Source organism: Pseudophryne corroboree, chromosome 2 (assembly GCF_028390025.1).
Source record: "Pseudophryne corroboree isolate aPseCor3 chromosome 2, aPseCor3.hap2, whole genome shotgun sequence".
NCBI classification, from domain to species: Eukaryota; Metazoa; Chordata; class Amphibia; order Anura; family Myobatrachidae; genus Pseudophryne; species Pseudophryne corroboree.
Genome location: NC_086445.1, coordinates 408913632 through 408926123, shown reverse-complemented (window position 1 = coordinate 408926123; position 12492 = coordinate 408913632). Strand labels below are relative to the sequence as shown.

Here is a 12492-nt window from a genome sequence, read left to right as displayed (position 1 = left end):
ATCAATCTCTCCTTGCACAAACTGGCTCTACAGAAGCAAAATGTCCACCTCCTCCTCATCGTCCAATTCCTCACCACTTTCACTGTGTACATCCCCCTCCTCACAGAGTATTAATTCGTCCCCACTGGAATCCACCATCACAGGTCCCTGTGTACTTTCTGGAGGCAATTGCTGGTAAATGTCTCCACGGAGGAATTGATTATAATTCATTTTGATGAACATCTTCTTCTCCACATTTTCTGGAAGTAACCTCCTACGCCGATCGCTGACAAGGTGACCGGCTGCACTAAACACTCTTTTGGAGTACACACTGGAGGGGGGGCAACTTAGGTAAAATAAAGCCAGTTTGTGCAAGGGCCTCCAAATTGCCTCTTTTTCCTGCCAGTATACATACGGACTGTCTGATATGCCTACAGTGATGCTGTCACTCATATAATCCTCCACCATTCTTTCAATGGTGACAGAATCATATGCAGTGACAGTAGACGACATGTCAGTAATCGTTGGTAGGTCCTTCAGTCCGGACCAGATGTCAGCACTTGCTCCTGACTGCCCTGCATCACCGCCAGCGGGTGGTTTTGGAAATGTTATCCTTCTCCTGGCAGTTGCAGTGGCGGTAGAAAATTAAGGAGGAGCTGTTGGCGGGTCACGTTCCGCTTGACTTGACAAGTGTCTCACCAGCAGGTCTTTGAACATCTGCAGACTTGTGTCTGCCGGAAAGAGAGATACATCGTAGGCTTTAAACCTAGAATCGAGCACGGTGGCCAAAATGTAGTGCTCTGATTTCAACAGATTGACCACCCGTGAATCCTGGTTAAGCGAATGAAGGGCTCCATCCATAAGTTCCACATGCCTAGCGGAATCGCTCCGTTTTAGCTCCTCCTTCAATCTCTCCAGCTGCTTCTGCAAAAGCCTGATGAGGGGAATGACCTGACTTAGGCTGGCAGTGTCTGAACTGACTACACGTGTGGCAAGTTCAAAGGGTTGGAGAACCTTGCACAACATGGAAATCATTCTCCACTGTGCATTCCCCCTCCTTTGCCTATATCGTAGGCAGATGTATAGGCTTGAATGGCCTTTTGCTACTCCTTCACCCTTTGAAGCATATAGAGGGTTGAATTCCACCTCGTTACCACCTCTTGCTTCAGATGATAGCAGGGCATGTTCAGGAGTGTTTGCTGGTGCTCCAGTCTTCGGCACGCGGGGGCTGAATGCCGAAAGTGGCCTGCAATTCTTCGGGCCACCGACAGCATCTCTTGCACGCCCCTGTCGTTTTTAAAAAAATTCTGCACCACCAAATTCATTGTATGTGCAAAACATGGGACGTGCTGGAATTTGCCCAGATGTAATGCATGCACAATATTGGTGTCATTGTCCGACGTCACAAATCCCCAGGAGAGTCCAATTGGGGTAAGCCAATCTGCGATGATGTTCCTCAGTTTCCGTAAGAGGTTGTCAGCTGTGTGCCTCTTATGGAAAGCGGTGATACAAAACGTAGCCTGCCTAGGAACGAGTTGGTGTTTGCGAGATGCTGCTACGGGTGCCGCTGCTGTTGTTGATGCAGGAGGCAATACATCTACCCAGTGGGCTGTCACAGTCATATAGTCCTTAGTCTGCCCTGTTCCACTTGTCCACATGTCCGTGGTAAAGTGGACAGTGGGTACAACTGCATTTTTTAGGACACTGGTGACTCTTTTTCTGACGTCTGTGTACATTCTCGGTATCGCCTGCCTAGAGAAGTGGAACCTAGATGGTATTTGGTACCGGGGACACACTACCTCAAGCAATTCTCTAAGTCCCTGTGAACTAACGGCGGATACCGGATGCACGTCTAACACCAACATAGTTGTCAAGGCCTGAGTTATCCGCTTTGCAACAGGATGACTGCTGTGATATTTCATCTTCCTCGCAAAGGACTGTTGGACAGTCAATTGCTTACTGGAAGTAATACAAGTGGTCTTCCGACTTACCCTCTGGGATGACGATCGACTCCCAGCAGCAACAACAGCAGCGCCAGCAACAACAGCAGCAGTAGGCGTTCCACTCAAGGATCCATCGGAGGAATCCAAGTTAGGAGAGGACTCGTCAGACTTGCCAGTGACATGGCCTGCAGGACTATAGGTGTTCCTGTCTAAGGAGGAAATTGAGGGAGTTGGTGGGGTGGTTTGCAGGAGCTTGGGTACAAGAGGACAAAGGGATTTAGTTGTCAGTGGACTGCATCCGCTGTCAACCAAAGTTTTTGAACTTGTCAATGACTTCTGATGAATGTGCTCCAGGTGACGTATAAGGGAGGATGTTCCTAGGTGGTTAACGTCCTTACCCGTACTTATTACAGCTTGACAAAGGCAACATACGGCTTTGACACCTGTTGTCCACATTTCAGTTTAAATAATTCCACACCGAAGAGGTGATTTTTTTTGTATTTTGACCAGGCATGTCAATGGCCTTATTCATCCCACGGACAAAAGGTGTCTCCCCGGGTGCCTGACTTAAATAAACCACCTCACCATCAGAATCCTCCTTGTCAATTTACTCCTCAGCGCCAGCAACACCCATATCCTCATCCCGGTGTACTTCAACAGTGACATCTTCAATTTGAATATCAGGAACTAGACTGTGGGTGCTCCTTCCGGCCCTTGCAGGGGGCGTGCAAATGGTGGAAGGAGCCACCTCTTACCGTCCAGTGTTGGGAAGGTCAGGCATCGCAACCGACACAATTGGACTCTCCTTGGGGATTTGTGATTTAGAAGAATGCACAGTTCTTTGCTGTGCTTTTGCCATCTTAACTCTTTTAATTTTTCTAGCGGGAGGATGAGTGCTTCCATCCTCATGTGAAGCTGAACCACTAGCCATGAACATAGGCCTGGGCCTCAGCCGTTCCTTGCCACTCCGTGTCGTAAATGGCATATTGGGAAGTTTACGCTTCAGACGATTTTAATTTAGATTTTTGGGTCATTTTACTGAACTTTTGTTTTTTGGATTTTACATGCTCTCTACTATGACATTGGGCATCGGCCTTGGCAGACGACGTTGATGGCATTTCATCATCTCTCCCATGACTAGTGGCAGCAGCTTCAGCACTAGGTGGAAGTGGATCTTGATCTTTCCCTATTTTACCCTCCAAAGCACAGCACCCTACAGCAGCAAGATGCAGCACAAGACACTGGATGTAGTAATGTACTGTAGTATACTGGTCACCACAATGCAGCACAAGACAATGAACAGTGATACTGAGCACTGATGAGGATACTAGAACTGACACTGAGCAGCAAGATGCAGCACTGGACTATTGTACTGTAGTATACTGGTCACCACAATGCAGCACAAGACAATGAACAGTGATACTGAGCACTGATGAGTATACTAGAACTGACACTGAGCAGCAAGATGCAGCACGGGACTATTGTACTGTAGTATACTGGTCACCACAATGCAGCACAAGACAATGAGCAGTGATACTGAGCACTGATGATGATACTAGAACTGACACTGAGCAGATAGATGCAGCACTGGACTATTGTACTGTAGTATACTGGTCACCACAATGCAGCACAAGACAATGAGCAGTGATTCAGAGCACAGATGAGGATACTAGAACTGACACTGAGCAGCAAGATGCAGCACTGGACTATTGTACTGTAGTATACTGGTCACCACAATGCAGCACAAGACAATGAGCAGTGATACTGAGCACTGATGAGGATACTAGTACTGACACTGAGCAGGAGAGACACACTACTAGTATTACTGAGCAGCAATAAGTAAGCACTGATACTGAGCACTGATATTTAGATTTCCACTGAGAGAACATAGCCACGTCCTCTCCGTTCTCTCTACAATGCACGAGTGAAAATGGCGGCGACGCGCGGCTCTTTATATGGAATCCGAATCTTGCAAGAATCCGACAGCGGGATGATGATGTTTTGCCTCGTTCGGGTTTTCCGAGTCAGGCGGGAATAACAGAGTCTGGCTTGGACCCGTGTAAACCACGTGGAGTTCGGGGGGAGTTTGGTTCTCGGAGACCCGAACCCGCTCATCTCTAGTCTATACTGTAAAGAAGGTTAATAATGCAATCCATTTAATAATTACATTTAGCTAGGCAGAATATATCACAATTCAATTGTTATATATTCTGCCTAGCTAAATTTCATAATATCTGCAAACTAAATATATGTGAGGACAAAAATATAAACCTTATATCTCTGCCTGGTGTGTTTCTGCAGAATTCTTCGGGTAACTGCAAGATGTTTTGACTTTCTCCACAACTGTCGACCTAAAGACCGGATACCCTGCAATCACCCTGTTTTTAAAAGAAAACTATACATACAGTATCATACTATTGTGTTATATTGTATGGTAGGGAACACCAGGGCCGGCTCGAGGCATGTTCGACTAGAGCGGCCGAGCAGGGCGCCACCCTTAAAGGGCGCCGCGCGCTGGCGCCGCCATGTCGGAGCCTGGAGCCGGCCCTGATCTCCCCTGCTGTCCTCCCGCTTGTTAGTGAGCTGTGTGCGCTATGCGGCGCCGGCGTCTGATGTCAGACACCGGCGCCGCACAGCGCACACAGTTCTGTGTCAGACAGCGGCGCGCACAGCAGCACTCCCCCTCCCTCGGCACGGCAGGTACTGGGGGCATATGTGGCACTGTGGGGGGCATTTATATGGCACTGTGGGGGGCATTTATCTGGCACAGTGGGGGCATTAATGTATCTGGCACTGTGGGGGGCATTCATTTTTCTGGCGCTGTGGGGGGGGCATTTATCTGGCACTGTGGAGGCATTTATCTGTGCACTGTGAGGGTGCATTAATGTATCTGGCACTGTGGGGGCATTTCTGGCACTGTGGGGTCATGTATCTATCTGGGACTGTGGGGGCATATCTGGCACTGTGGGGGGGGCATTAATGTATCTGGCACTGGGGGGGACATTTATCTGGCACTGTGGGGGGCATTTATCTGGCACTGTGGGGGGCATTCATTTATCTGGCACTGTGGGGGGCATTAATGTATCTGGCACTGTGGGGGGGCATTTATCTGGCACTGTGGGGGCATTTATCTGTGCACTGTGAGGGGGCATTAATGTATCTGGCACTGTGGGGGCATTTCTGGCACTGTGGGGTCATGTATCTATCTGGGTCTGTGGGGGCATATCTGGCACTGGGGGGGGGGCATTGATGTATCTGGCACTGTGGCGGCATTTATCTGGCACTGTGATCGGGCATTAATGTATCTGGCACTGTGGGGGCATTTATCTGGCACTGAGAGGGGGCATTAATGTATCTGGCACTGTGGGGTCATTTATCTATCTGGGACTGTGGGGGCATATCTGGCACTGTGGGGGGCATTTATATATCTGGCACTGTGGGGGGTATTTATGTATCTGGCACTGTGGGGGGCATTTATGTATCTGGCACTGTGGGGGGCATTTATGTATCTGGCACTGTGGGTGGCATTTATGTATCTGGCACTGTGGGGGGCATTTATGTATCTGGCACTGTGGGGGGCATTTATGTATCTGGCACTGTGGGGGCAATTATGTTTCTCGCACTGCTGGGGGGGCATGTCATGTGCATTTGGCACTGCTGGGGGGGCAGGTCATGTGCATTTGGCACTGCTGGGGGGCATGTCATGTGCATCTGGCACGACTGGGGGGCATGTCGTATCTAGCTGGCACGGCTGGGGGGCATATCATGTAGTGTTCCCATGTCTCAGTGCAATACCTGGCGCAAAGTGTCTAACGTGCTCTGCCTGGCGCAAAGTGTCTAACGTGCTCTGCCTGGTGCAAAGTGTCTAACGTGCTCTGCTTGGCACAAAGTGTCTTAACGTGCTCTACCTGTCGCAGTGTGTATAGGAGGTTCTACCTGGTGCAATGTGTATTAGCTGCACTACTGTGTGGTGTAATGCGAATTGCCACTATTATGTGGCCGCGCCCCTTCCCCACGAAGCAACGCCCCTACATTTTTGATGCGCGCCTTCGGCGCGCAAGGTCCATGATTTTGAACGGAGCAACAAGCATTACAGTATGTACATAATTTTGCCCTTCTTACTTAAATATGTGCCCTCCCAAATGCAAAATGTGCCCTCCCCGTGATCAGCACCCCTGCCCTAAAAAAATCCTAGAGTGAACACTATCATGTGTAGCTGGCACTGCTGGGGGGCATATCATGTGTAGCTGGCACTGCAGCAGGGCATGTCCTGTCTATCTGGCACTGCTGGGGGGTATATCATGTCTATCTGGCACTGCTGGGGGGCATGTCATGTGTAGCTGGCACTGCTGGGGGCATGTCATGTGTAGCTGGCACTGCTGCGGGGCATGTCATGTCTATCTGGCACACCACTACTGTAGACATTATGTGTAGCTGGCACTATACTGGAGACATTGTGTGTAAGGAACACTACTGTAGCTGTTATGTGTAATGCTGCTAATTGTGTGCGTAGAGGGGGTGTGAAAATATATTATTTATTTATAGTGTGATAATATGAAGTTGTGAGGCCCGCCCACTTTTCCAGGAGGCCACGCCCACTTTTCCAGGAGCGCGCGCATAGAGTATGGGAGGGGGCGCTTTTACATTTTCTCGCACAGGGTGCTAGTAGGCCTGGAGCCGGCCCTGGGGAACACCACCCTGTATCACAATAAGGTCTTGCAATATGAATCCCACTTGGTGATCCTTGCAAGAATTTGTGGAGGAAGATAAAACATCTTCAACCCACAGATCCACATACATTGGTACGCATATATATTTAAAATCCTTTGCTATATTACATTGTAACATATATATTAAATATAATATTATTTGGTGCTTTCCTCCCCCCTCCCCCCCTTCCCAGTATAAACACACACACACACACACACACACACACACACACACACACACACACACACACACACACACACACACTATAGTAAATAAAAATCACTTCTATGATTTTTATGTAAACAACCTGGTCACATACCACATGCACCCCAGATATAGGAGGGGTGAACGGTATTTTGTACCAGTCATTTGTTGGGTCGCGATCCCACAATATCCAAAACAAATGTTTTGCATGGGAACCTGAAGCTGTGGCTTTTTAAAAAAATATTTATCTTACCTTAATTCCCCCTTATCTCCCAAATGTGTCCAAGACTCCCTCTCCTATTCCATCTTTCTCTCCCACTGTCTCTCTTTCTGCCTCTCTCTTTCACCCGTTTATCCATGTCTCTCCCCTGTCTGTTTTTGTTTACGTCTATCTCGTCCGTTCTCTAATCTGCAACATATGCATGATTTATTTCCAACTCTACCTAAGGCTCATTTTTCCCAGGGAAGCTGCTTCTAAACCTGAAAAACGGTTCCTGTCATAGGAAACATATACAGTATATGTGTGTGTGTGTGTGTGTGTGTGTGTGTGTGTGTGTGTGTGTGTGTGTACTACTGTGTATGTGCGTATTATACTCACATACTCTTCATGAAGTTGTGGGAGAGTCCTGATTTTTCAGGTAGTCCCCTGTACCCCCAGTTGAGTAGACGTATCTCCCATCCTGCCTACTTCCTAATGAAGTGGGTAGGATTGGGAGATTATCACAGGAATGGCAGCGAGGGTAGGCATCATTTTAGCCCTGCCCCCTACCCGTGGACCCATGGATAGTGGCATGTTTCGATGTTGGGGCGGAGCCTAATGACAAGATAGTCCAGCCACGTCCAGCAGCATCTCCACTCTGGGCTTCTCCCGGAGAGGATACAATGAGAGTATGACTATATTAACAACCCAGATACCACAAATATTTATATTACCTCAAAATAACGTCAATACACCCCCCTTGATAACAATAATATAACCCCATAAAATGAATACACCCCAACGCCTGGTAATATATACAGTACTGTACACACAGCCTGAGGGTAATTTTAGCAAATATTTTTAATAACTTTGTGCATTAAACAAAGTGTGTGTACATTCACACAATTCATTTATGTTTCATATACACCTTATACACACAGCCTGAAGGTCATTTAATACAATATTTTTAATAACTTATTGTATTAAACAAAGTTTGTGTACATTGAGCCATCAGAAAACAAAGGTTTCACTATCTCACTCTCACTCAAAAAAAGTCCGTATTTCGGAATATTCCGTATTTCGGAATATTTGGATATGGGATACTCAACCTGTATAAAGTCAACATTTTGAACATGTAGACATGCTGAAATTTTATTCACAATAAATGTGCAGCTGTATAAAATTCATGCGTATACTGTAGGAAGTGATTCAAGTGAAAGGGTTTACCCATTTTTATTATAAACCTCACCTAATTGTGTTTTTAGAAAATCTGACTGAAGAAATTACTTGGGTTATTTGCTAATATTGCTCAAAGGTGCAAAACTGCACCAAAATACAGTAATTAGCTGTTACCTGTCTAATGCAATTTATAAAACACTCTAAGTAATGTAAGTGTTAAATAGGGGATCTAACGCAAGCAGTGGTGTACTGACTAGTTTGGTGAAGCCAAATATAAAAATTTCCAAATATTATGGAGTTGGAGAATGGGGCAGATGATGCAGAAATCACTGATCACAGAACTTATTTTTAATATTATCATTATTATTTTTTGTGTTTTTTTGCAGTTTTGCAGAGTGCGCCTGCTATAATAAATCCAAAGAATAACTTCTTACAAGCGAAATTAGGTGAGTTTTGCCCTGTGCAAAAGGGTGATTGATTTTTCACAGCATAACTGCATGGTCCACATCCATTTTAGTCCTGGTCTTGAAGCTGATTTCCTGAGGGGGCGGGGGGACAGGTGGATAGTAAAGCGACTATTTGCATAGGCTTCTATTTATGTCAGTGCTTATCGCTTTACATGTACATTATAGTATGCTTGCAAGGGCGTAGCTACCATAGGTGCAGGGAGTGCAGTTGCTATGGGGCCCAGAGCGGAGAGGGGCCCATCTTTCCTGTCACAGTTACATGTGTTACACACATTTTTCACCATTGCTATAATGCATAATGTAATTATAGTCCTATTTTTCAGATTGTGCCACTGTAATGTGGCACAATATGAAGAATAGGACTATAGGCATAATATGAACTGGGGGCACTGTATGTCATAATTTCAATTGGGGGTACTTTTTGGCATAGTGTGTACTGGTAGCCCTACAATGCGACACAACTTGAACTAGGGCACTACTATGGTTCATAATATAAACCAGGGCACTACTATTCAGAAAATGAACTTAGGCACTATTACGGTACATAACATTAACAATTCCTGTGGAGAGGTTACTCTCTAGAAGCATTGGGACAGGGGCTCCTTCTAAATGTTGCTTTGTCCCTGTATGCTTTTATCCTGAAAGGGCAGCTACTGCCTGTCATTGTCAGTCTACATTAAAAGCTTCCTGAAATGACTGTTATCCAGTATATAATTTAATGTTAAACTTGTAACAATTTTGCAGGAGCTGCCATTTCACTAAAATGTGAAGTGTTATGTAGTGGATACATTAGCTTGTATTGGACAGTCGATGATTCTGTGAATTATACATATTCAGACGATGGCAGAGTGGTAATGGGAGAAAAGTAGTAAGTATACTGTAAGTTACACATTACTCAAAATATGTGTTCTAGACTGAAGTAATATAAAGTTAGATGTTTTTGCTATGCGGCATATCCATACAAAAATCTATGGCCCGGTATGTAGTGAATCCAAGTTCAGCGGCCCTGCGGGGTGCCGTCGAATTCTGACTTTTTTTTAAAAGGGGGAATCTTTTACAAAGCATGGTTTAGCTTTGTAAATGTATGCCCCTTTTAAAAAAAATGTCCCGCACGGGAACTCGGACTTCATTACATCCCGCCCCTTATGTAATTTACATGCACATATACACATGGTCTTGCTGTATCCACACTAAAGCTGGGTACACACCAATCAATATGTCATCCGATCTGGTGGATCAGACTGACATATTGGGCACGTCGTCTAGTGTGTACTCACTGTATTGCTGACGATGCGTGCTACTGTGGGCCATCAGCGGCATCCTCCATTGGCCCTACATGCAGCTAAATGCTTAATGGACCCCGCCTTCACTCTGTCACTGCCTGCATCAGCAAGTGAGTATTCATTTGCCACTGCTGGGTCCTGTCACTGCCGGTGTTGGGCTGGGTACACATTGTATATTGTTTACTCAGCTTTAGGGGTAAATATAATAGTCTGAGAGATGCAGCTATTTGCGTGATTCAGACGAGTCTGCACCAGTGTTTTCAATTGGTAATAATTTTAAAGGCAAAATCAATCTGGTTTGAAGTCGCCAAGTAAAGCTGAATCCATGAAAAAAGTCTCCTCTGAGAAGGGCTGTAACTAGGTGTATATGAGTGGTGCTGTCTCCCTAGGCAACATATTACGGAAGATGGCTTACCCATCCACGACACTCCCATGTCACTCACACCAGACAAAACAGTGTGTGTGCACATCATTGCCACCTAGTTACTGGCCAGGAACACTTATTCCATGTACGTATGCCTAATTTGGTGCAGTTACTTGCAGGGCATGCACAGTATGCTTGAATCTGCAATGCTTCCAAAACCCACTTCATTCTGACTCAGATTCAGGCCCAACGTGTACTTAAAAATAGGATTTTAATTACCTACCAGTAAATCCTTTTCTCATAGTCCTTGGAGGATACTGGGGTCCACATTAGTACCATGGGGTATAGATGGGTCCACTAGGAGCCATGGGCACTTTAAGAAATTAATAGTGTGAGCTGGCTCCTCCCTCTATGCCCCTCCTACCAGACTCAGTCTAGAAACTGTGCCCAAGGAGACAGACATACTTTGAGAGAAGGATATACAAAGACAGTGGTGAGATTCGAACCAGCACACACCAAGAAAACAAGAGGAAAGCCATGCTAACCAAACTTGAACCAGGAAAAGCAACAGCTGAACCAATACTGAACCAATTAACAGTGCAGGAAGTACGAAGCACTAGGCGGGCGTCCAGTATCTTCTACGGACTACGAGAAAAGGATTTACTGGTAGGTAATTAAAATCCTATTTTCTCTTACGTCCTAGAGGATACTGGGGTCCACATTAGTACCATAGGGATGTATCAAAGCTCCCAAACCGGGTGGGAGAGTGCTGAGGATCCTGCAGAATTGATTTACCAAACTGAAGGTCCTCAGAGGCCAAAGTATCGAACTTGTAGAACTTAGCAAACGTGTTCGAACCTGACCAAGCAGCTGCTCAGCAGAGCTGTAAAGCCGACACACCCCGGGCAGCAACCCAGGAAGAAACCACCGACCTGACGTAGAAACATGCTGGATAGTAAGCCTGATCCAGCGAGCAATAGACTGCTTTGAATCAGGACACCCAATTTTATTGGGATCATAGAGAACAAACAGCGAGTCCGATTTTCTGTGACGAGCTGTCCGTTTCACATAAATCTTCAAAGCCCTCACAACATCTAGGGACTTTGAGGTAGAAGAGGTGTCGGTAACCACCAGAACCACAATAGGTTGGTTGATACGAAACACAGACACCATCTTCGGGAGAAATTGCTTACGAGTTCTGAGTTCAGCTCTATATTCATGAAATATCAAAGAAGGGCTCTTGTGAGACAATGCCCTCAGTTCTGACACATGCCTGGCTGAAGCCAAGGCCAACAGTGCGACAGCCTTCCACGTAAGAAACTTTATGTCAACCACCTGTAAGGGCTCAAATTATTCTGACTGGAGGAACTGCAACACCACGTTGAGATCCCAAGGTGCCGTAGGAGGCACAAAGGGCGGTTGGATGTGCAGAAAAACCTTCAAGAATGTCTGAACCTCAGGGAGGGAAGCCAATTGTTTCTGGAAGAAAAAGGACAAAGCCGAAATCTGGACTTTTAAAGGAGCCCACACGTAGGCCCACATCCACACCTGACTGCAGAAAGAGCAGAAAACATCCCAGTTGAAATTCCACCATAGGAAATTTCCTGTTCTCGCACCAAGAGACGTATTTCTTCCAAATACGGTGGTAATGCTTAGACGTTACCCCTTTTCTGGCTTGGATCAAAGTGGGAGTAACCTTATCCAGGATTCTTTTCTGGGCTAGAATTTGACGCTCAACTTACATGCTGTCAAACGTAGCTGTGGTAAGTCTTGATAGACGATCGGCCCCTGCAGCAGGAGATCCTCATGAAGAGGTAGAGGCCATGGATCCTCAAGGAGCAGGTCCAGTAGATCCGCACACTAAGCCCTTCTTGGCCAGTCCGGAGCAATGAGAATTGCTTGAACCTTTTCCCTTTTTATTCTTTTGAGAATACTTGGGATCAACAGAAGAGGCGGAAACACCTAAATAATTTTGTAGCCCCATGGGGTTGCCAGAGCATCCACCGCCACTGCTTGTGGGTCCCTCGACCTGCAACAATACCGCCTGAGCTTCTTGTTTAGATGAGAGGCCATTTTGTCGAATTGTGGAATCCCCCACCGATGTGTTAAGTACCCGAACACCTCTGGGTGAAGACCCCACTCTCCTGGGTGAAGGTCGTGTCTG

The 12492-nt window shown here is 46.2% G+C and overlaps 1 protein-coding gene across 1 annotated transcript in view; it reads left to right on the top strand.

The window, feature by feature from the left end:
• The window catches only part of LOC134992212 (interleukin-1 receptor type 1-like), a 68009-nt gene that overhangs the window by 35940 nt on the left and 19577 nt on the right, over positions 1 to 12492 (top strand). The window contains exons 6-7 of the mRNA XM_063950768.1: positions 8601 to 8660; positions 9426 to 9546. Of these exons, the coding sequence (XP_063806838.1) occupies positions 8601 to 8660; positions 9426 to 9546 (181 nt within the window). The remainder of the gene's footprint in view (positions 1 to 8600; positions 8661 to 9425; positions 9547 to 12492) is intronic.